Here is a 26,362-nt window from a genome sequence, read left to right on the forward strand (position 1 = left end):
ATATATATATATATATATATATATATATATATATGCATGTGTATATATATGTACATGCACATACACAGTTTTCTTACCCCTGAACTTACCTCTGTGCCTTTTGGCTGGCTTTGCTGCTGCTTGTGGTATCCTGCCAGCAAGCCTCCAGTGGTAAGATTTGAAAAGGTCTGAAGATAAGGCTGTGACCCTGAGAAATTGCCTTCCGCCACTCCCACTGTGGCTGGCTGTTTCTCCTGAGTGTTACTGTGGCCTGGCCCAGCTTGTCCAGCAAGGTGCTGATTTGGAAAGAATGGTAACATGCCCATTCCAGCTGTTATAGTTGTTTGAGTTGGAATCAGATTAGATGCTGTAGTGAACCACAAATGCAAAAAACTTTTAGTTAGACAAAACGTATTCACAATAGTCCTTTTGATTTTGTTAAGTTATGGACAAAATGCAGAGAAATCAACTTTGTACCTATTAGAGAACAGTTAAATTCAAAAGGTAAGATTAGAGGTTGTAAATTGGGTATTTCCTTTATGAAAAAACAAAAACCTACAATACTAATGATGATCTTATTTTTAACAACTTTCAGAATAACAATAACATTAAATTTTTTAATTTCAAGTTTTAATTATATATTTTAAAGTTGATAAAATTGAGAGCAAAGTTTATGTTCTTTTTGGCATTTAAGTTGTATCGGTGCTTTTTTTTTTTTTTATGCCCAGTCATTGCAATTTGCCTGCTTCCACATTTGAAGGAAATAATTAAGTCTTAAGTTTAAAATGTTCTTTGACACGTAAAAATTAATAAAGTTTGATGGAATCCAACAATAAACTTGGTTAGCCAGCTTGCATCAGTTCATGAGAGCCGATTGTGCACATCTCTTCCCAATTCCCGATTTCATTGTCTTCATACTGGTAACCTGAAATCAGCCATGGTTGAAGTATTTACACACATGGATACATAAACGCTACAAATCAAGGCTTTTTTTTTTAACCTAGAGAGCTGGCTGGTAAACACCAGCACACCACTGGTTAAAAAAAAAAAAATCAATAATTGTGAATAGATAAGCACTAAATTTAATACACAAAAGTATTATGTTTTTATTTATAGGAAATAATAAGAACTTCTGAAAGAAATAAAGGTTTTAATAGGAAAATTCTGAATCATTCCACTTTTTAAAAATCTGAAGGTCAAAATTAAATGAAAAGAGCTAATTTTGATAACTAAGTCAAATTTACATTTTGCAAATTCACTAAACAAATTTCTTCGATTACTTTGAGTGCTAATCATTTAGAGATGGATACTCTGGTTCTCCTATCTTTTTTAGCAATATAATTATTTGGACACTTTGAATTTTCAGTGTTCTTAAAGCAGCGCACATTAACGCAAATGGCTTATTTAATCTGACAAAAATAATACACATTTACACAGGCTTTTAGTCATAGAAAATTTAATTTTCTGGAAGAACAGATCCTGTCATACCACAAAAATTTCTTCACTGGTTTAACTTTTACCCAGTCAATTTCAACAGTCAGAACTAAGTTTACTTGATATTTGACTAGTTGGTTTTATGGATAAGAGGTTCAGTAAGCTACCCATATTTAACTGACCTTTTTTTTTATTACAGGTGGTCCTTCTATTTTCACTTAGCATGATTACTTTAAGCAAATTTCAGTTAAGTTTAAAACTGAAAGTGCCCTTCAAAATCACATTCAAATAAGAGATCTTAGTATAAAAGCATGCTCCTGTTTTGCTGGAAAAAAAAATTGTTTTGTCATGCGTTTTGAAAGTACATAGTACATATATTATTTTTCTTCCACTCCTAATTTGGAGATATTTTAAAGATAATATAAATAAAGTTTAAATTTATAAATATTAGATATTTCTTGTCTAAAAGCTACGGGTTTCTTATATAGGCAACAATTAAATGGACACACAAGTAATGTGCTGTCAGCCCAGTGGGCAGCATGTCCGTCTTCAACGGATCCGTGTCTCTACCTCATACTGCTGTGAACCTGCATAAAATATTAAAGCATATCCAACAGGGAAAGTCTTAACTCGGCATGGAAGCAAGTCCATCAATGACTTATCAATATTAAAAACAGAAAAGGGTTCTTCAAATTTTAAATGACTAAATAAAACTCAAATTTGACCATCCTGTAAATAAAAGTAGAATATGGGTAAACCATCTGTAAATCTCAAATTTGACTGTTTACTGACTTCTCGGTAAATACACATCATTTACTTTTATGTGCTTCTCCGTGATGTCCCAATTCCTTTTTCAGTGGAAGCACTGACCCTATTCCTAGTGCGGTTTGAAGTACCACAGCTGGGGGTTCTCCAAGTAAGCCAGGTTTCTACAAAAGAAAAAGAAAAGATAAGATCTTTGCCCACGCATGCGGTAAGATGGAACCTAAAAAAGACAACACTTACAAAAATTCATAAACAATTTTATAAACAGCTTGATTCTAGAAAAGGAATATACTGATTTCAAAAGAAAAAAATAATACCATACTTACATTATTAGTATGAATATTCTCAAACTTCATTAACTGTTGCTGTGCCAGCGGTACACGAGAAAGATTCTTAAGGAATAAATTAGAAGTATTACCCATAAGTGAGCTCTGTGAAAATGATAAAACATTAAGTTAGTTTAATTTTGGAAAGCTATTTGTTGCATAACCCAATTCATTTTAAAGTTCAATTCTCCAGGTGATGTGAGTAAAAGCAATAGCTTCTTACTATATAATATTTCACTTTCTAATTTCAGACAAAGCTAATTAATTCTTTCAATAATATGCAGGAGATGACCATGTGGTCATGAGATAATTCTACATTCTTTCCTTCTTTCACCCTTCCTCCCTTCCTCTCACCCTTTTTTTGCTTTAATGACAGTGATGTTCTATTCATTTATTTATTCATTTAATCATTCAACAAAGATTTACTGAGCACTTTCTATGTATCATGGACTGTGCTACATAGTGAAAAATGCAATAATATGATCTGTCCTCATGAACCTTATAGTACCCTGTGGAAGGGAGCCATTAAGTACAATATAAAAACATATAATTACAAATCGTAATAGAAGGTTTCCTTGAGGAACTCTTGCACTGAGATCTGAAGGCTGTGTAGAAATAACCAGGTGAAGTCTGGGGAAACTGGGTGGTGTTGGGGTGGGGAGTATTCTAGGCAGAAGGGACAGCAGGAGCAAAGACCTAAGGAGAAGAAAACAAGGTCCTCAGGAGGACCAAAAGCAGGCCATTGTAGCGGGATAGTGATGTGCAATGAGCTGAGAGGCAGGAGGGGCCAGCTTGCATGGGTCTTAAAGGCAAAATTAAGCATTTTGGTCTTTCTCTTAAAACAAAGGGAATATTATCAATACTCCGAATTCCCTCTTTCATATCATTCTCTTCACACCTTATTGTAATTGATTGTTTAATGTTTGTTTTCCCTACAGGTTGGAATTCTATAACAACAGAGACTATGAATGTTTTATTCAATGTCATAGCCTCGGTGATTAGCACAGTATCCAGTACATACACATCAGATTCTCAATAAAATGTGTTGAGTAGATGAATGAAGACCCTAGAATGTACCACCAAGTTCTACGTTAGATTCTCAGGATGAAAAATAAAAAATAGGCCTTTCCCTTAAAAAGCTGAGTTTAGGACTAGACATTCATTCATTCAACTTACATTAAACCTCTACTATATATTAGGCTTGACTTGTAATTAGAATTCTACATTATTAAATAGTACCTGAAATTAATGAGTAATGTTTACCTCTAAGATTATGAACATTTATATATATAAACACATACACTTATCTGAAAAAGGTAAGAAAAATATGCTTTATTCTCATATATATGAATTATTTTTATAACATTAACTAAATTTTAAGAATTCAAAGTTATTGATTTTTTCTTTCTATACTTTTTTAAGATCACAGAAGAAGCCTTATTTTGAGTAACCAATTTATCATCTAGAAAAAAAAATACGCCACAAAAATATACTGCTTCCCTTCTTAAAGCCCTACAAATATAAATCAATAAATATTAAGACATAGAACTATGTGGCTTTGATTAGCTGAATAGGATCTGATGGACTCATTAAGTTATGAAGTTAGTAGCCATACTTGTTACCAAGGCTTTTATTTAAAAGTAAAATACCCATTTAACTTATTGAGAATTTTAGATGTCAAGAATAAGCAAAATATTGACTGCAAATATTTGATGCTTCAGTGCTCAATGTACCTGATGTGCTTTATTCAAATGTAAAAATGCAGGGGAGATGGATGGATTCATCAGATGTGGCAAGCTGTGAGGTGTTCCAAGAACTGCTTTGAGAAAATAAAAGTAAAAACTTTATGAGATATATGGAATTACAAGTAAATAAAACAAGCTCCAAAAAGGATAAATGAATATTTCTTTACACTTTTAACAAATTCATTAGAAGTTCAATGACATACTGACCTTGTCATTGGTAAAAACTGACAGGCTCCTTTCCTTGTGATTCAACTCTGAAAATTGTTTTAAAATGCCAACACCTTATGCTACAATTGTAAAATGCCAGACCTAATATTCTCTAGGCTTAATATTCTCTAGCATTTGGTGAAACAAAACATATGTATCTTTTGGTAAGTATAGTGCTAAATGAATCTACATTATTTGCTATGTGGTTTTTTAGGTGTTTGAGGGATTTTGGCAGAAGGTGGAAATAGAGGACAAGAAACAACTCTTGTCCTTGAAAAGCTTATGTAAAATCTAATTAAGATAATATATGTACGTGAAAATATTTACAAAATAAAAACAAAACTGTACACAGAGATAACAGGAATAAATGGTAACTATACTCTTAATCAAGACTAACAGTCCAAATACCAGAGTACATTTCAAAAGAGATGTTTTTAGAATGTAGAACAAAACCAAAAAGAACGAGATTAAAAATATATGAAGAAATTCCATCTAATTATTGTAAAGTAGCTAGAAATAGTCATAACATAAAAAATTATGTATATATAATACACAAAGTATTTAGTGTACAGAAAAGGTCCTGCTAATAGTTTTTTGTAATGTACATGTAGCAAAATAGAAAACACTGAACTATGAAAAGTGAAATAAATAAATGAAATAAATCCTTTTTGCAACCAAATTTTTAGTATCTATCCAAGTCTACATTGGGACTGCCTTAGAGAGCAAGAATGATACAACAGCTTGGTTTCAGGTACAGAATTATATCAGCTAATCAACGCACAGGAAACTGTGTAATTCAACAGATTTCAATATTCTCTTTAGCAAAGGTGTAAGTACCCAGACTGTGTGGGAATGGAGATAATGCATAAATTTAGGAGAGTTATGACAATGTGAGGATATATGGAAGGGGACCCTTTTAGAATTCTAATACCTACTTTGACATGGAAAAAAAGGCATTTCTGGGTAGAAAATTGGCACACAGAAAGAACTCCCTTGCAAGCAATATGTTAGGGAGTTAACCATAGAAAATTAGAGAAAATACTACTTGACCTATAAATACAATTTGAGTGCAGCCTCTTCAATAAATGGTACTGGGAAAACTGGATATCCATATGCAGAAGAATGAAACCAGACTCCTATCTCTTACCATATACAAAAATCATCTCAAAATGATTAAGGACTTAAATGTAAGATCCCAAACTGTGAAACTACTAGAAGAAAACATAGTAGAAATGCTTCAGGACATTTGTCTGGGTGAAGATTTTATGGGTCAGACTTCAAAAGTACAGGTAACAAAAGGAAAAAGAGGCAAACAGGATTATATCAAACTAAAAAGCTTCTGCACAGCAAAGGAAACAATCAACAGAGTGATGAGAAAACCTCTAAAATGAGAGAATATATCTACAAAGAATTTATCCAACAAGGGATTAATATCCAGAATATTGAGGTGATAGATATGCTAATTACCCTGATTTAATCACTACACATTGTATACATGTAACAAAATCACTCTGTATCCATAAATATGTAAAATTATTACATGCCAATTAGAATTTATCCAACAAGGGATTAATATCCAGAATATTGAGGTGATAGATATGCTAATTACCCTGATTCAATCACTACACATTGTATACATGTAACAAAATCACTCTGTATCCATAAATATGTAAAATTATTACATGCCAATTAAAATTTTTTTTAATTTTAAAAAATAAGTAGAAGAGTGAATACTTTTTAAATTCTGGAGTTGAAGTTCAAAGAATGGGCGTTTTTAAGACACACCACCTCCTTACCAAATTAACCACGACCTGGGGCAAAACATCTAAATTGCAAAGCCCTAGATGTGTCATCTACAAAAGCTAACTGAAAATATCCTTCCTTGAAAAATTATTATGGGAACTACAAATAACAGATACCAAAGCACTTTTAAAACTACATTCAAGTCATAAATTATTAATGGAGCAGCGAGTGGTAATACTGCAAATATGAGAAAAGGATTTTCCAAGATAAACTAAAATATAAACCCACTTGGCAACTTAAAAGATATTTTATTAGATATACACATTTATTGATATTTAGATATAGATAGATGTGCTAATATTAATTTTTTAAAACTGCTGGCTAAATTAATATTAAGAAGTTCCCAAGCAAAAAATATCACCAGGGATAACAATTGTGATTTTGTTACCATAAGGGGGCCAACTCACCAAGAGAATGCAACAATCTTAAATGTTTGTGCACTAAATAACAAGGCTTCAAAATATATAAAGCAAAAATGTACAGAATTAAATGAAAAGTAGATAAATCCATAATTATGACTAGAAATTTCAACAACCCCTCCTTTTTCAGATAGTCACTGTATTTTGTTGTTCAACAGTGAAATATATTTTTCTTCACAGCTTTTACTAAACACAATTACCTCCCAGTTTATAACAACAAAACCAAAACAAAAAAACCCCACCAGAATAAAAACAATCTGAAAATGTACACAGCCTCACACCTACCTGCCCTTAACCTTAGCTCTTGGCTTGGACTACCATTGTGCCCCATCCCTCCGCTCAGTAATTAATAGAATAAGTTGACAGAAAATTAGTAAGGACATAAAAGACCTGAACAATGCTATCCACCAGTTGGATCTAATTGACATTTACCCAACTATAGCAGAATGCGCATTCTTCCAAAGTACACATGGAATATTTACCAATGTAGTCCATACTCTGGGCCGTGAAACAAGTTTAAATTCAAATTTATAAATTTAAATCATACAAAGTATCTTCTCTGACTACAAGTGAATTAGTTATCCATAACCAAAAAAAAAAATGTGAAAAATCTCCAAAATTTGGAACTTAAGTAACAGACTTATAAATAAACCATGGATCAAAAAAGAAACCAAAATGGAAATAAGAAAGTATCTTGAAATGAAGGAAAATTATAATTAATATATCAAGATTTGTGAGATACAGTGGTTAGAGGGAAATTTGCAGTCCTAAACACAAATTAAAAAAAGAAAGGTCTCAAGTAAATAATTTTGTTGTAAGAAACCAAAAAAAGGAGAACAAGTTACGCCCAAAATAAGCAGAAGAAAACAGAAGATAAAAATTAAAGCAGAAACCAATGAAATAGAAAACAGAAAACAATCAGAGAAAGTCAATGAAATCAAAAGCTGGCTTTTTGAAAAGGTCAATAATATTGATAAACCTTTAGCCAGACTTCAGGAAAAAAGAGAGAAGACACAAAGGAACACTATGAACAATGTCATTCCAATAAATTCGGTAACACTTACACAAAATAGATAATTTCCTCAAAAGACAAACTACCAAAACTTGCTCAAGAAGAAAGATATCCTGAAGTAGCTCCTATATATTAAAGAAATTGAATTTGTAGTTAGAAATCTTCCTTAAAAAATTCAAGACACAGATGACTTCACTAGTAAATTGTACCAAATATATAAGGAAGAAATAACAGCACTGAACACAGGTCGGGCACGCTGGCTCACATCTGTAACACGAGCACTCCAGGAGGCCGAGGCAGGAGGATCACTTGAGCTCAGGAGTTCGAGACCAGTCTGAGCAAGAGCGAGACCCCGTCTCTACTAAAAATCGAAAAAACTTAGCCAGGCATTGTGGCACATGCCTGTAGTCCCAGCTATTCGGGACGCTGAGGCAGGAGGATTGCTTAAGCCCAGGAGTCTGAGGTTGCTGTGAGCTAGGCTAATGCCACAGCACTCTACTCAGGGAAACAGAGTGAGACTCTTTTTCAAAAAAAAAAAGTACTGAACACAAATTCTCACGAGTGAAGAGAGGGAATATTTCCCAAATCATCATATCAGGTTAGCATTATCTTTATGACAAAATCAGAAAATATATTATAAGGAAAGAAGATTACAGACCAATAAGCTTCATAAACACAGATGAAAAAATTCTAAACTAAATCACAGTAAATCCAACAATACATAAAAAGGATTATAATACATCATGACTAAGAAAGATTTACCCTAGGAAAAAAAGGTTGGTATAACATTCAAAAATCATCAAGGTAGGCCAGGCACAGTGGCTCATGCCTGTAATCCTAGCACCTTGGGATGCCGAGCCAAGAGGATTGCTTGAGGCCAGGAGTTCAAGACCAGCCTAAGCAACATAGCGAGAACCCGTCTCTACAAGAAATAAAAAAATTAGGTGGGCAGTGGTAGCATGCGCCTGTAGTTCCAGCTACTCAGGAGGCTAAGGTAGGAGAATCACTTGAGCCTAGGCATTGGAGGTTGTAGTGAGCTATGATCATGCCACTGCACTCTAGCCTGGGCAACACAACGAGACCCTATCTCAAAACAAACAAACAAAATCATCAATGTAATGTATCACATTAACAGCCAAACAAAAAAGGAAACATATGATCATCTCAATAGACAGAAGAGACAGAGAAAAGCATCCAACAAATTTCAGCAATCATCATGATAAAACTTATCAACAATGTAGGAACAGAAGGTAAATTCCCCAGCTTGATAAAAGAAATCTATGAAAAAAGTATAGCTAAGATAATACTTAATAGCAAAAGAATGTTTTCTCCATGAGACTGGGAACAAGGCAAGGACATCTGCTCTGACCAGTTCTATGTACAACTATACTAGAATTTCTATCACATAAAAAAACAAAGAAAAGAAATAAAAGGTATAAATATTAGAAAGGAAGAAGTAAAATTATTTTTATTTGTAGATGACATGATTATCTATATAGGAAATCCTAACAAAAATCTACTAGAAATAAGTGAGTTTAGCAAGGTTGCAAGATATAAGATAAACACATATAATCAATTCTACTTCTATATGCTAGCAACAAGATTACACTGAAATTAAAAGCAATGTAATTTAAAATAACATCAAGAAATATGAAATATTATGGATAAATCTGACAAAAGATGTAAAAGATTTGTACCCTGAAAACTATAAAACATTGCTGAGAGAAATTAAAGAATGTCTAAACAAATGGAGAGTTATATTTATGGATCAGAAGCCTTAGAATTATTGTCAATCCTACTCAAATTAGTATATAGATTCAACACAACCCCAATGAAAATGCCAGCAGACATTGTTCACAGAAATTGACAAGCTGATTCTAAAATTCATATGCAAATGACCTAGACTAGCCAAAACAACTTTGAAAAAGAAGAATAAAGTTGGAGAATGTATACTAACTGATTTCAGAACTTTATTATATAGTTTCATTTATCAGAACAGGTATTTTTATATAAAGACAGCACTGGTATAAAGACATATTTAGATCAATGAAAAGAACAGTTGATTTCAGATATAGATTCATACATACATGGTGAGCTGATTTTTAACAAAGGTGTCAAAAAATTCAATGGAAAAGGATAATCTTTTTAAACAAATGATGCTTGAACAACTATATAACCATATGTAAAATAAATAAATAAATAAAAGAACCTGGACTCCTACTTCACACCATAAACAAATATTAACTCACAATGAATCATAAATCTAAATATAAGGAATAAAATTCTAAAACTTCTTGAAGAAAACATGAGAAAATCTTAGTGACTTTAAATTTGGCAAAGATTTCTCAAATGTCACACGGGAAGTACAAATTATAAAAGAAAAAAATAATAAATTGAACTTTGTCAAAATAAAAATTTTTGCTCTTTGGTTGGGTACAGTGCCTCATACTCATAATCCTAGCACTTTGGGAGGCTGAGGCGGGAGGATCACTTGAGGCCAGGAATTCAAGACTAGCCTGAGCCAGAGTGAGACCCTGTCTCTACAAAAAAATAGAAAAACTAGCCAGGCATGGTGGCATGCGCCTATAGTCCCAGTGACTTGGGAGGCTGAGGCAGGAGGATCGCTCAAGCCCACGAGTGTGAGGTTGTAGTGAGCTATGGTGATGCCACTCCACTCTAGCCCAGGCAGCAGAGCAAGACCCTGCCTCAAAAACAAAAACAAACAAATGAAAAAATTGCTCTTCAAAAGACACTGTTAACAAAATAAAAGGACAACCTACAGAGTGGGAGAAAATATTTGCAAACCATATATCCAACGGAGAACTTGTATCTCAAATAAAGAAACTCTTGCAACTTAACACAAACAACTCAATTTTAAAATGTACAAAATATTTTAAAAGACAAGTCACCAAAGAAGATACCAAGATGGCAAACTGCACATTAAAAGATGCTCAAAATCATTAGTCAAAAGAAATATTCAAATCAAAACCACAATAAGATAGCACTATATACCCAACAGAAAGGCTAAAATTATTAATAAAAAACCAACATACCAAGTGTTTCTGGGGATACTGAGCAAACTGGAGCTAGAGTCTGAAGGTGAGAGTGTAAAATGGCTCCAGCACACTGGACAGCAGTTGGCAGTTTCTTACAACTTCAACATGCACCTGCCATGTGACCCAGCCATCCCACAACTAGTTATTTGCCCAAGTGAAACCAAAGCATAAGTCTACATAAAGACTAGTACACAAACATCCATACCAATTTTGTAATGGCCTCAAACTGAAAATAACCTAAATGTTTATCAACAAATCAATGATTAAGCAAATTATGAAATAATACTCAGAATAAAAAGGAAAAAGCTACTGATACATGCAATATGAATGAATCTCAAAATAGTAAGCTGACTGAAAGAAGCCAAATAGTACATACTGTGTGATTCCTTTCATACAAATTTCTAGAAAACACCAACTATAGGGACAGCACATTAGTGGTTTCCTGAGGACAAGTTAGGGGGATCGATTACAAAGGGGCAAAAGGAAACTTTTGGGGGTAATGTACATGTTTATTATTCAATTGTGGTGGTGATTTCATGGGTGAATATATACATCAAAATGTATAAATCTGTATATTTCGGATATGTGCAATTTAATGCTCATTAATTATACCTCAATAAAAGTGTTTAAAAAATACAGTTTAAACTATAAGTGATTATATAATAGTTAAATTTGTAACAGATACACATAAAAATCTAGAATATATACATTATACTTTATTTTTAAAGGTCACTGAAAGGTCTGGATTGAAGAGAAAAGATCAGCTTGGTTGGAGAAACATAATCAAATTGGATCTGGGAGGGAAATTGATCTGATAGCAGTGTGCAGAATAGATTCGATGGAAAAGAAGGCAGACCAAAAAAGCAGTTAGCAATTTATAGACTAGCCCATATGTGAGTAACAAGGTATACATAAGTTGTTGGACACAGGTGTAAAGGAAGGAATTTAATCAGTAAACCAATATTTGAGTGCCTTTAACTATAAATAGTAGTTCTGTTCTGGGTGCTTGTGATGAACAAGACAGAAATACCTGCCTAGCTGGAGGAGCTTCCTTCCTACTGGGAGAAACAGGCAATAAACAAGTAAATTTATAATGTATGTCAGTTATTTGAAAAATGATACAATGAAAAAGAAGGAGGGCCAGGGTATGAAGAATTACAATTCTTTATCATTAATTTAGTTTGCTCAGAGAAGGCCTCTATGAGGAGTTCAGGATATAATAAGGGATAGTTAGGATATAGTAAAAAAACATAGTAAAGGAAAAACAATGGAATTTATTGATTAACAAGACACTTTGTCTTTCCTCAACATCAAGAAACTTTCCACACATTCTCCAGCTTTGCATGTGCTCAAGTGAGGTGGGGATTTAATCCTCTGCCCTTGACACCCACACGAAGAAAAGGCTATGCTTAGTGAAATAATTTCTGTGTCAGTGTAATACTAAAACACATCTTACTTAAAATTTAGAAAGTAGAACTAAACATAAAGAAGCCAACTCCCATGTGGCCATACATCAATCTGAGTAGAAAAGCAGAGTGAAGAATATTTAGTCTTCAATGAAAAGAAGAGACAAAAATAATACTGGGGAGAAATTATTAAAGACAGCTGAGTCGACAGGTGTATACAATACTTTCTGTAAGACTCAAGAGCGTGGTATACTTCTATCTATCTATCCATCCATCTATCTATTTACTTATTTATTTTTCAGCATATTACAGGGTACAAATGTTTAGGTTACATATATTGTCTTTGCCTCAACCAAGTCAGAGCTTCAGGCGTGTCTATCTCCCAGAGGGTGCGTACCGCACCCATTAGGTGTGTATATACCCATCACCTCCTCCTCCTCCCACCTGCCTGACACCCAATTAATGTTATACTATACGTGTACTTAAGTGTTGGTCAGTTAAGTCAGTTAATACCAATTTGATGGTGAGTACATGTGGTGCTTATTTTTCCATTCTTGGGATACTTCACTTAGTAGAATGGGCTCCAGCTCTATCCAGGAAAATACAAGAGGTGCTAGATCACCATTGCTTTTTGTGGCTGAGTAGAACTCCATGGTATGTATATACCACATTTTATTAATGTACTCATGTATTGATGAACACTTGGGTTGTTTCCATATCTTTGCAATTGTAAACTGTGCTGCTATAAACATTCTAGTGCAGATGTCTTTTTTATAGAATGTCTTTTGTTCCTTTGAGTAGATGCCCAGTAATGGGATTGCTGGATCAAATGGTAGTTCTACTTGCAGCTCTTTGAGGTATCTTCACATTACTTTCCACAGAGGTTGTACTAGTTTGCAGTCCCACCAGCAGTGTATGAGTGTTCGTATCTCTCTGCATCCATGCCAACATTTATTGCTTTGGGACTTTTTGATAAAGGTCATTCTCACTGGAGATAAGTGATATCTCATTGTGGTTTTGATTTGCATTTCCCTGATGATTAGAGATGGTATACTTCTTTAAATACTAACACAATCTTGGACTGCATTAAGTGAAAAATAATGATAACAGGAAGGAAATCCTACTGCATTCTGTGCTGATCAGACCCAATCTACAGGATACGTTTGTATCTGTGCATGCTGTATTTTAGGACAACCCAGAAAACCTAGACTATATCCACAAGAGAACCTGTGGGGGAGTTAACGTACATCTCTTTTGACATGTCATGGAAAGTCAAATATAGGACTGTAGTTTCCAAAGAGACATAAGAGGTATAAAAGAGAGTTGTAGAAGAAAATACAATTCATATTATTTTTACTTTCATCTTTAAAAAGGACAATACTAAACTTCTTTTATAATATATGGACTGACAAAGGTTCATTTAATTAATGCTATATAATTGATACATATATGGTATATATTGGGGCTCTGCTCAAAATTTATTTTACTGATAAGGTTGTATAGTCAAAAAAAAAAAAAGGAAGAACTGGTCTAGGGAACAGAATATGGGGAAAACAAAATATGACTGAGGTTTCCTGGTACTTGTCTTCAAATATTAGAAGGCTTTTCTTATAAAAGAAGGAATAGATTTATTCTGTATTTCTTCAGAGGCAGAACTTGAACAAGTGGCTAAATTACAAGGATTAACACCTAATATAAGAACTTTCTAGTAATTAAAATTGTCAAACCAGGGAATAGGTTGCCTTGAGAAATAATGAGGTTTTAATCCTTTGTGTGGTCAAGACAAAAAATGGATAACTCTGTACCATTAAAACTGCAGAAGAGATATCTGATTGCATAACAGGCCAAGTCAGAAAACCTGTAGAACTGCTCCTTATATGCCAATATTAATAATTAATGATTATATTAAGTACTTAATATGAATGTTGTTATATAATAAAGAATTTTACTGGCCTTGGGTCCCTTGGCACCCAGGAAGGAGTCTTCCTAGGAGTCTTCCTCCTAGGAAGGAGTCTCTAAATGCTTAGAATTTCCAGAGTTACAGGAGTGTCTCTGTTATGCTTATGAGGTGATTTATGGTGGGCCTATAGACAGCTTCAGGATGGGGGCTAATGCTGCCAAAAGATCAACCATGTGATTAGAGAGTTGGGACTTTGCACCATGTGATATCAGCCTGACCTCCTAACTTCCAGGGAGTGGAAGGGGACTGGAGACTGAGTTCAATCCCAGGGCCAATCAATCACACCCACATAGTGAAACCCCAGTAAAAACTCTGGACTCAAAGTTCGGTAGAGATTCCTGGTTGGAAAACACACTAATGCACTGGGTGGGTGACGTGTCCTTATTTGATGGGGAGAAGGCAAAGAAGCGCTACATTCAAGACCCTCCAAGACCTTGTCGTAAGTGGCTCTTCATTTGGCTGTGCCTGAGTTATATCCTTTATTATATAAAACTATACTTATAAGTATAGTGCTTTCCTGAGTTCTGTGAGTCATTCTAGTGAATTATTGAATGTGAGGGAGTTGTGGGGACTCCCAAATTTGTAGCCAGTTGGTCATAAATGCAAGTGGCCTAGAGATAGATCCCCCTGAACTTGTGGCTGGGGTCTAATGTGGGGGCAGTAATATGGAGGACTGTACTCTTGTGGGGTCCACGCTAGCTCTAGGTAGTTAGTGCTAGAATTAAACTGCAGTACACTAAAAAAAAATATTTCAGTACACAAGCTGGTGTTAGACCAGCTGGGACTGAAACAGAATGATTATATTTAATACATTTGCTCTAAACATATTCACTCTAAACTTTAGTGTCGGATATAGCAGACCCCCTTATCAGTGGGGGATATGTTCCAAGACCCCCAGTGGATGCCTGAAATGATGGATAGTACTGAATCTTATATATACTACGTATGAATTTCTTTTTCTTTCTTCACAATTTTGTGGATAGAAAATTCGTTCTTATTGTAGATCTTGGCAACTTCAGCATATAATTTTTTTTCTTTCCTTATTAAATAAGAACTTTTATCTTTTCACTAAAGAAAGCACTTTGTAGCATCTCTTTGGCATATCCAAATGGCCTGCATCACTACTCTTATGCTTTGGGGCCATTATTTTAAAAAAATAAAGGTTACTTGTACACAAGCACTGTGATACAACAGTTAATCTGATAACAGTTGATCTGATAAAGTGACTAATGGGTAAGTAACATATACAGAGTAGATATTCTGGACAAAGGGATGATTCACAGCCCAAGGAGGACAGAGTGGGACAGCATGAGATTACATCATGCTACTCAGAATGGTGCACAATTTAAAATTTATGAACTGTTTATTTCTGTAATTTTCCATTTAATATTTTCAGACCATAGCTAATGGAAACTGTAGAAAGCAAAACCATGGCAAAGCTGGCACTACTGTATAGTCATTCACTTCTTCCTAACACTAAAACAGACATTTTCCTACACATAAAGTTGCATTATTTCAGAAGGTAACCTCTTACTGGAGAAAGAATACTAAATAGGTAGATATTTAATGTATACTGATATTATAAAGATTTGCATAATACTTAGAAAATAATAATGCTTTTGTTATTTGCTACAAGGTGAAACAATTCTAGAACAGAAAAAAGGAAGAACAAAGAAGAAACATTTAGCACTTTTCGACAAAATAATTCTGCTAAAAATACAGGCTACAACAATATAGTGTGTTAATTATTACCTGGTCTATAAATTCATGTCAACAAAGAGCTAAACTGAAAGTTTAATATTTAACATTTATTAATAGTAAAAAACAAAAGAAACACATACACAGGTTGTACCTACCAAAAATAGTCAAAATACATTAACACCTCAGATTATTGATTAAAATTCATTAGCAGGTCCTAGAAAAATTAAGTATTTTTAGACTAATTTAAATGTGTTTTTTCACAAGTAAATTTATTTTTTCACATTTCACATGTAAGACAGCACAATTAAGTTCATGCCAACTTCTGTATTTAATTAGTGAACGTGGTGCTTACCTGGTTTAACAGCTCGCCCACATAGCTGGGGTTGTAGAAGAACTTGTAACATGGCAGGGTTGTTTAAACTTTTCATAATTTGTACTGGATTTGGCTCCGGAAGTAAGCCCTTTTGATTACTGTGCATCTTCAATGAATACAGAAATAAGAAACATCAGCACAAGCATAAGTGCAAAAGATGTCATGTTAAAGGCTTTTTTCCAGGATTTCTCATAAGATCTATTTGATGATAAAAGCAATATGATTTACATTATATATTTTTGTGTACTTTCTACCACAGTTCTTAATGATAATGTTAAATGTTCCACCATATATATGACATGAAATCCTCATAGAATATCTTAGTTAAATACCAATTGGCTTCAAGAGGACTGACAATTTAGTACAATAAATCTCTTCATAAAATTCAAATAGAAAGATGACAAGGGAATCTGAAGTTATTAGCAGAGAGATAACTTGTTGACATAAGATGAATACACTGATACTGTAGAACAGTGTTATTATAATGTTCATCTGAAGTTTAATAATGTGGGTTGCCTTATAATTCAAAGTTTTCTTTTAATAAATGTATTTATTTCATTAATTTCATCCTCTACCATGAGACTAAAATTAACTGGCCTTACATATATGTAATTGGATAGCTTCCTAAAAATATGAAATTGTTTTCAGCTTTAACAGTCTAATAGATGAGGGGATATTAAAATAATGATATAAAAGGAAAAGTACAAACTTCTAGCCACGAGAAAATGGAGAACTGACAAAGACAACAGGATGCTTCTCGCCGTCTAGATACTGAGAGGGAGAGAATCACGGATCTGAGAAACATAAAAGCTGTGAAAACCCCAGGGGAGATAGAAGGTATGAAAGTAAACACCAGCAGAGAGCAAGAGAGAGCCTGGATCCACACACAGGATAATTCGGGAAGGGCTTTTGAGTTGCCTAACTACTTTGCTCCCTCTACTCTGCCTTCATGGGAGCATGGCTTTCCTGGCCCGCAGAGCAAGGCAGGAAAACAGCAACATCAGCCCAGTGACAGCCACAGGACCAATGGATTAACAGCAGGGTGGCACACAAGCCCAAAGACAATGGGGGCCAGATAACACTGGGTGCAGGCAGACCAGCTGGTCACTGAAAATCTCCTTTCTAGCCCCTCCCAACCCATCTCGGTTCCTCCCTTCTGCACCAGCTGGGCAGGGTTACAACTGAAGAAGGCAGAACTTGGAAAGTAGGAGGGTTGGGAGTAGAGGTGAAGAGAGGGTCTCTAAGGTGCAGGGCCTGCCTGGCTGGGGTGGGAAAAGGGCTGTGGTCAAGCCCAGATGGTGAAGGCAGAGCTTCTCTGACTTGAGGTCTTCGCCTGCCTTCCCTAAACCCCAGCTAGGACCAGGCTTCCACTCTCTCCTGATTACCTGCCTTCCCCCAACCTCTAAACAATGACGTATAAGGAAGCTGATGTTCCTCCCAGGGAAGTATGTATTCATTAAAAAAAAAAAAAAAAAAAAAAAGCTAGGCATCTGGAGAATGCAGCCACTAAAAAATAATGGTAACAAATGGAACCATGTGTAAGAGAGAAAGCAGAATTAATGGATAGGCTATAATAAGAATGTCAAATAAACGTAACAGACATTCTAAAAAAGATAATGGAGTTTTATAGGTAACAGGAAACAAAAAGAAGCAGTTATAAAGAATAACCAATGAGAAATACTGAGTATGAAAGACATAAACATTGAGAAAAAATATCATAGCAGCCCTCACTTACTATAACTTAGTTTGTTCTAAGCACTTTGTATGGATTAGATCACTTAATCCTCAAAAAACAATTCTAAAAGGTAGGTGTTATTATTCCCATTCTATAGATGAGAAAACTGAAGAAACTCAAAGCATTATTCTTAACTTGTGTCCTATGCCTTAACAGAGAGGTTAAATAGAAGGATGTACGTACTAAAACACAAAATAGCAATCTGAAAGATAAGGTTGAGGAAACAGAAAATTCTAACAAAGAAGAAAAAGCAAGACGACGAAGAGAATAACACCTATATAATGGCAGTCCCTGAAGGAGATGAAAATAAGAAGGAAATCTTTGAAGAAATAATGGCTGAGAAATTTCCTATTATTAAAGAAAAATTAAAGACCACAGAATGAAAGGATTCACAGTGTCCCAAATACAACGACTAAAGAAAAAACACACCTAGGCACATTTTTTTGGCATGAAATTTAAAAATATGAAAGCCGAGGAAATACTGCTAAAGGGAGAAGGAAGGAAAAAGAAATATTCCAAAGGAAAAAGAAACAGTTTAATATCATCTTCTATCTCAAAGCATCAACACTAGATTCAAGAAGACAGTGAATTCATATTTTCAAAGTGTTACAGAAAAAGAACTCTGAACCTAGATTCTGAGATTCATCTATTATTTAAACATAAAAAAGAAATAAAAATATTCTCAACTATACAAGTTCTTGAAAGTTTTTATCACATGAATACCCTCTTTCAAAAGGTCCTACGAGGAAGTAGTCCAGTGAAAAAATAAATAAATGCAAGATGTTATTACACAGTATGTGGAAAATAAGGCATATAATATTACATAATTTTAATCTTGCATACAAAGCCACAATCATAAGAACAACAACAAAAAAATTAAGGCAATCCTAAAGTAAAAATGTAGGCACCAATATGGGAGTAGGTAGGGTAGGAGGGAGGAAGCGGACGGAGGTGAGAATGAGTTCAGTGGGAAGACAGAGGTACTGGCAAACCAAGAGCTGTTAATAAGTTAGGGACCATCGCCAGGAGGATAAAGATAGAATGTATAACTCTCAAACCAGAAGAAATTCTTACCTACCAAAAGTAGATGGGAAATGAAAATATAGGGAAAAAGTACAGTTAAACATGAAATAAGACAGCAAAAATGATCCTAAGAGAACAATAATCAATATACATGTGTTCTAAATGCACCAATTAAAGACAGGGATGCTCATATTTGATTTTTTAAAAAGGTAAAACAACATGTTAGCTACAAGACACACACCTAAAACAAAACAATATAGAAATATGGAAAGGCTGATAATAAAAGAATGGCAAATATAAACCAAAAGAAAGTTGAGGTAGCCATTCCAACAATAGAAAAAAAAATTTCAAGGTGGAAAAACACATACCTTGGTCAAATAATCTATTAAGTGAAGTATCCTAAGAATGGAAAAACAAGCACCACATGTACTCACCATCAAGTTGGTATTAACTGATCAACACTTAAGTGAACATATAGTAATAACATTCATCGGGTGTTGGGCAGATCGGAGGAGGGTAGGGGGAGAGGAAGGGATGGGTATATACACACGTAACGTGTGCAGTGCGCACCATCTCGGGGAAGGACACACTTGAAGCTCTGACTAGGGTGGGGCAAGGGCAATATACGTAATGTAAACATTTGTACCCCATAATATGTTGAAATTAAAAAAAATAAAAATAAAAATATGATATTTTTGTTAAAAAAAAAAAAAAAAAAGAATTCAAGGCAGTAGAGTTTTAAATGTGGCAAAGAGACCAAGCAATAAAAGACTGAAAAATACCCACTAGATCTGAATATTGAGAAACCCCTGTTAATCTTAATGAGAACACATTCGCTTGAATAGGGGAGGCAGAAACTACATTATATTATATTAGGCTGAGAAGGAAATGGGGAATTAAGAAATGGTGACAATGCGCGGGGCCTAATTGTTCAAGAAACTCTGGTTACATGGTTATAAAGAGAGAATTTTTAAAGGAAAAGACTTAAGCATGTTTCTAGCAGATGGGATGGAACTGGTGAAAATCAGCAGAAAGGTGAGGATCAAGAGCCCTGAGGATGGGGATGTGGTCATGAGCTCCTGCTCTGGCAGGGTGAGGCACAGCTCTTCCTCCAAAAGAGCAGGGACCTTTACTGGCCTTGTTCACTGATGAACCCTAAACTTCTCTAACAGTGCCTAGTACATAGTGGGTACCCAGTAAGTACTTGTGGGATGAATGCTATTGAAGTGAGAAGGAAGTGAAAAACGGAGGCACATTTGCTGGTGGTGGGGGTGGGGGGAAGAATAGTTGAACGAAAGAGTCAAACGCAGCCTTCATATCTGTATAAGGTAGGAGCCAAGATCATCTGAGAGAAAGGACAGAAGTAGGAATAGAGTGAAGGTTTTAGACAGCTGCTGTAGAAAATGGTAGAAAAGGGCTGATGAGAGATGAGCTAGAGATTTGATGGAGGGCCAGCAATAAACAGAGCCACTCATTTCTAGGGACGTCAAGCCACCCAGTTGTTTTTCTCCAAGAAGACGCAGCGCTGACTTCAGAAGTAGGTGACGCGATGGACTCAGAACTGTAAACTCAGCAAACCGAATCCAACAGACAACCAGAGGAAATGAAGTGGATAGTGAACGAATGGCTGTAGTAGTGAATTATGCAAACAGGGATATAAGAATGGACAGAAGAACCTCCAAGGGGACAGACAAACCAAGAAAAAAAGGGAGAAGGGATCCAGGACCAAAGGTGAGGTCACAGAGGAAGAGGAGGAGGGCGGGAGATTGGAGCACAGAGGATAACGGCAACCTCCTGTCTCTGCCTCCCTCCTCTAACCTCGTCTTTCTCCAGTTCATCTACAGTTAATTTCAGACTAATCTCTTGATGGCTTAACTATGACCCTGTCAATACCTTGTTTATATATTTTGTAAATTCTTCACTGCTTACCAAATTCATCTTAATTCTCTGGCTCAGTGCTCAATAGTCTTCCCTGCTTTGGCATCGACCTATACCAAACATCCCTGTGTACACCCTGTCCAACCAGACCACTTACCATTCTGCAGGCATATGAATTCAGCTCATAGCACTGTGTGGGTGGTTCTGTTCCACCTAGAGGGACTACTCACTCTCCCTCCTTAGAGTTGTCACTTTCAGCAAGTAAAAATACAGGATGCCCAGTTAAATTTGAAGTTCAGATAAACAATGAATAATTTTTTGATACAAGTATGTCTCATGCAAAATCTGTATTTCTCTGGTAATCCTATCCTCCACCCCCATCAACACATCAGTATGTCGTCCATCCTTTAATGTCACATTCAAAATGTCAGCGTAATCATAAAGTCTTCCCCAGTTCCTTCAAAAGTATATTCCTTCATTCAATCAATGACTATTTACTACGCTAAATACAGGGTAAAAACCGTGAAGAAGGAATAGTCTCTACCTCCAAGGAACTTCCAGGTTAGAGAAGGAGTAAGTAGACAGTTGCTATAAATAAGTAGGTACAATATGCCATATGAGCAAAAAGCAGGCACATCTTCCTCTACTCATACAATGGGCACTTATGAAAACTTCTTGAAAAAAGAGGCATGTTACACTCAAAACTTAGAACAGAACAGAAACTCAAATGTTCACTGAATGAATGCGATTCCTTCAAAAAACTTCTCAAGATGAATATAAACATACTAAACATTTACTAAATATAATTTTTTTTTGTGACATCTTCTGGCTTGATTTGACAAAGAGACCATTTAGCCAAATTTTCTTTTTTTTTGAGACAGAGTCTTGCTCTGTTGCCCCCCTGCTAGAACGCAGCGGTGTCACCACAGCAACCTCAAACTCTTGGGCTCAAGCGAGCCTCCTGCCTCAGTCTCCTGAGTAGCTGGTACTACAGGTGTGCAACACTGCACCCAGCTATTTTTTTCTATTTTTAGTAGACACAGGATCTCAATCTTGCTCAGGCTGGTCTTGAACTCCTGAACTCAAGTGATACTGCCACCTCAACCTCCCCAGAGTGCTAGGATTATAGGCATGAGCCACCACGCCCGGCTGCCAACTTTTTTTAAAAAAGAAAAATGTCTTCAATATAATGGAAATATAGTGATGATCCAATCAATGGTCAATCACTTTGAATAGGTTAGATCTGCGGTCCCCAACCCCTGGACCCTAGACCGATGCCAGTCCATGGTCTGTTAGGAACCAGGACACAGCAGGAGGTGAGCAATGGGTGAGTGAAGCTTCATCTGTATTTACAGCGCTCTCCACCACTCCCATCACTGCCTGAGCTCCGCCTCCTGTCAGAACAGCCTCAGCATTAGATTCTGCATTAGGGTGAATTGTATAATTATTTCATTATATATTACGATGTAATAATAATAAAGTACACAATAAACGTAATGCACTTGAATCATCCCCAAACCACCCTCTACCCTGGTCTGTGGAAAAATTGTCTTCCATGAAACCTGACCCTGGTGCCAAAAAGATTGGGGGATCGCTGGATTAGATAAATTAAAACAGTTATTAGAACCTTCAGTATCCTAAAAGAGAAAAAAATGAAAAAACCTTACCACTCGTTGAGCCGCTATCAGTGCTGCTAATGTACTTCGCCCTGGTGCTCCTGGGGCACAGAAGGAAACCTGGACTTTGCTTCCCTTGATGGTCATCCCATCTGCTGCTTGCTGAACCTCTTCAGCCTGCTCTGCAGTGTTATATTCAACCACCGCAAAGCCGCCAACATAACTACCTTCATCCTGTGCAAGCTGATGTAATACGTTTTATTAAAAGGGAGTTCTCATGTTTATTTAGAAACATTTATTTATAATATATAATTTTCAAATCCAAGAAGTAGTATATCAGAGCATGATACTGGTAAAAATAATGTATTCTTTCTCTATGAAAATAAAAGTTTACTAATTGTTTAGGTGCAGTGCTTCCTGAAGACAGGAAGATAAACAAGAGTCTGTAAAGTTTCTTTTTAATTCTTTGATTTTCTAATTTAACAGTCAAAGCCCAAATGGTAATAGTCCCTACATATTAAGAAATATATACAATTGATAATTTATAGGAAAAATGAGGACACAATTAAAACTTTCTTTAAAACAAAATTTACCAGATACATGGACAATGTAACACACTGAACAATTATTTAATATTTGACCACATGTCAATATAAAATAGTTAATATAATTGAGAAGAAAGGTAGGAAGAATATTTTAGGCAGATCCCAGGAATTTCATCAAGTGTACCAAAGCGAGCCTTATTGAGGAAAATTGTGCCCCAGGTTTGTTAAAGTACCATAACACACACTTTTATTCTTCTGAATGTGCCCTAAATCCCTGCCATGTAGAACTCGATTTATCTCCAGTCACCCACCTGTAAGAGTGTAAAGGAAGATACTAAAGTCCTGGATCTGTAAAGACCGGTACAAAGAGCAAAAATAAGAACAAAATGAGACACTAAAACGTTTCTAAGTTTTGAACATGTCTGAATTATCTTAAATATATTTATGGTATAAAGAGATAAATGTGACAAAATTCAGCTTGGTATATCTTTGATATTATAATTAAATCATTTCTTAGTCTTTTTTAGTTTCTTTTCTCTTATTTTTGAAACTTTTCTTTTATTTTCTTCTAGGTTTAGACCAAATTTCTAGTTTTCCTTCACATTATTACATCTTCCCTTTAAAACTGTCCTCGAATGTCTTTTTCTCTATAAAACTTTTTCCAATCCTGAAGTTGTTTTATTGATCTTTTGGAAACTTTAAAAATATTTTTTACTATTCCTGCTTCATTATGATGATCTTCATATCCATACAAATTGTAATATCATCTGGGTCTTTTAAAAGACAAAATCATTTTAAGTCTGTAGAATCAGTAGTTTCAGACAGAACTACTTAGGTTCAATAAGAAGGCCATTCAAAGATGTAATGAATGGTCTGACTTGTAATCTAGTCAATTTTCCATTATTTTGAAGTATTTAGCAGAAGCTAACTAGTCACTCAGAAATACTGTAGCAAACATTTTCTATCAGGTGTAAAGCTAGACTAGATTATCTCGAAGGTCCCTTCCAACTCTGGGATTCATAATTCGAATACAATTCATGATAAAGAGCTTTTCCCTCACATTTGCTTCAAAGGCCTCAACTAAAGGTACAAAGAATTATGTACAGCCATAGGATGATAATACTATATAATTCTTAGTATTCAAGAATAGCACCTCAATAAACCAATCAACTTTCAATAACTGGACAAAGATTTGTCACAAAATATTCTAATTTTATACAGTTTGGAAAGTTTGATGCTTATTATATTGGGATTAGAGGGGTAGAGATATAAGAAAAAGTAATATGGCGGCACTGATCTTAAAAATACATATTATTCCATGATCTCACTCATGTGTAGAATCTAAACAAGTTGATCTCACCTAAGTAGAGAGTAGAATGGTGGTTACCAGGGGCTAGGGCGATTGGCAGGGGCGGAGGTATTGGAGAGATGTTGGTCGAAGTATACAAAATGTCAATGAGATAGTAGGAATGGGTTAAAAAGATATTTTGTACAACATGGTGACTATAGTTATAACAATAACAATGTATTGTATTCTTAAAAATGCTAAGAAAGTGGATATTCTCACCACAAAAATGATAACTATGTGAGATAATGCAAATGTCCATTAGCTAGATTTAGCCATTCCACAATGTGTATATATTATATTAATACTTCATGTTGAACATAATACAATTTTATCCATCCATGTTTTTAAAAATCGTAAAATATATATACACTCCAAGTCCAAAATTTCTACTACAATATTAATAACTCAACAAATGTATGACTGAAGAAAAAAAGGAGGAGAAGGAGTACGGAAGAAAAGGTGGTAAAGGGAAGAGAGAGAAGAAAGAAATGAAGAGAAGCAAGAGAGAAAGAATTGATTAGTTGCTATATAAAATCTGTAAGGAAAGGAGTTCTATACAGTATACATTTCTATTTATTAGGATATATTTAATTTTACAATGATAACGAGCTTGAAAATTCTCACCAGTGTTGTCAGTTTTCAGGAACTTCTCTAAATGTCTCACCTACCATGACCCCATTAAAACAGAATTATACATTCTTTTTAAACCTCATAATATTTTTCTTTCCTTCATTATGTCACTCTTCATACAGGGTTTGCAATTATTTGCTTGTCAGTCTCTTCTCCAGAGTGAAGAGGTTTTGAGATAGAGTATCTTTTCATTCTCTGCATTTCTGACACTTGGCATAGTGTCTGGCACAGAGAAAATGGCAAGTAAGAGTTGGAGAGATGAATGGATCGATGGGTAAATAGTTGGACAGATGGATGGAATGAGAAGGTGAATGAGTAAGCAACGGATTTGCTAAGGCATACATAACTACCTAACAATATATATACTCTGGCCTATCAACAGAAGGAATTGATTTAAAATTTCCCATAACACTAAGTCTTAATTACAGACTAAAACAGAATTATTCACTGTGATATTCACACAAGTATGATAAATTTGTAAGCACATGTAAAACAGATACATATGCATATATTTTAAAATATTTCTAATAATCTCTGAAAAATACATACCTGGCAAAACACAGGTTTATGGACACTGGAAAAAAATTGCAACAGCTCTTCTGAATCCCTGTAGTCATTAGGGAGTTTATCAATACAAAGGCACTTAGAATGAATGAGCTCTGAGGCCAATAGATTAACATCCATCCATTGTGCAAAGAGTGCTGATGCTCCCAACTGTTTACCCAATAGCTCCAATCTAGCCTTTGCAGCAAAGTCCTTTTTCATGTATTCCACAAATCCGTAGCCTTTGGAATGGCCAGTAACTTCACTGTAGACCAGAAAACATCTCTCGATATTTCCATAAGCACGAACAAGTTCTTCAAACTCTTCTAATGTAAAAGAAATGGGCAGGTTGGTAATACACAGCAAAGCATCTGTTGGCTGGAGCTGGACTATTAAGTCTTTTCCTCGAAAAGAATATTGATGAAATGTCTGAATTGCATTCTGTGCTTGTTCTCCATTCAACAACGTAACAAAAGCTGGAAGATAATAAAATGAATTAAAGAGCTTTCTAGGCCAGTGTTTTCACACTTTCTGACTGTGACCCACAGTAAGAAATATATTTTATGTCTGTGACTTAGTACACACATATATTTTTTTTCTGAAACAAAACTATCATTAATACCCCCACCATGTGCAACTGATAATTTTTATTCTATTTTCCTGTGTTTTTTAATGCTGACAAATCCACTAATTTTATGACCAGTAACCTAAATAGAAAGTATAGGAATTATATTAGGAGTTTCACTGTAAAATCCTACAATATTTTGGGATTTTTTTTATTTTTTGGTTTTTTAAACAATCTTTTCCAACTACACACATATTTAATTTTTCTTCCCAACAACCAGTGATATAAAATTT

The 26,362-nt window shown here is 34.9% G+C and overlaps 1 protein-coding gene across 1 annotated transcript in view; it reads right to left on the reverse strand.

Annotated features, from left to right (window-relative positions):
* Nucleotides 1–26,362, reverse strand: part of RAVER2 (ribonucleoprotein, PTB-binding 2) — an 83,107-nt gene that overhangs the window by 27,957 nt on the left and 28,788 nt on the right. The window contains exons 3-9 of the mRNA XM_012639451.1: nucleotides 25,511–25,980; nucleotides 22,490–22,681; nucleotides 16,166–16,292; nucleotides 4,238–4,323; nucleotides 2,505–2,570; nucleotides 2,231–2,342; nucleotides 78–346 (exon numbers count right to left, since the gene is read on the reverse strand). Of these exons, the coding sequence (XP_012494905.1) occupies nucleotides 78–346; nucleotides 2,231–2,342; nucleotides 2,505–2,570; nucleotides 4,238–4,323; nucleotides 16,166–16,292; nucleotides 22,490–22,681; nucleotides 25,511–25,980 (1,322 nt within the window). The remainder of the gene's footprint in view (nucleotides 1–77; nucleotides 347–2,230; nucleotides 2,343–2,504; nucleotides 2,571–4,237; nucleotides 4,324–16,165; nucleotides 16,293–22,489; nucleotides 22,682–25,510; nucleotides 25,981–26,362) is intronic.

The sequence above is a fragment of the Propithecus coquereli genome, unplaced genomic scaffold (genome assembly GCF_000956105.1).
Source record: "Propithecus coquereli isolate 6110/MARCELLA unplaced genomic scaffold, Pcoq_1.0 Scaffold14, whole genome shotgun sequence".
NCBI lineage: Eukaryota > Metazoa > Chordata > Mammalia > Primates > Indriidae > Propithecus > Propithecus coquereli.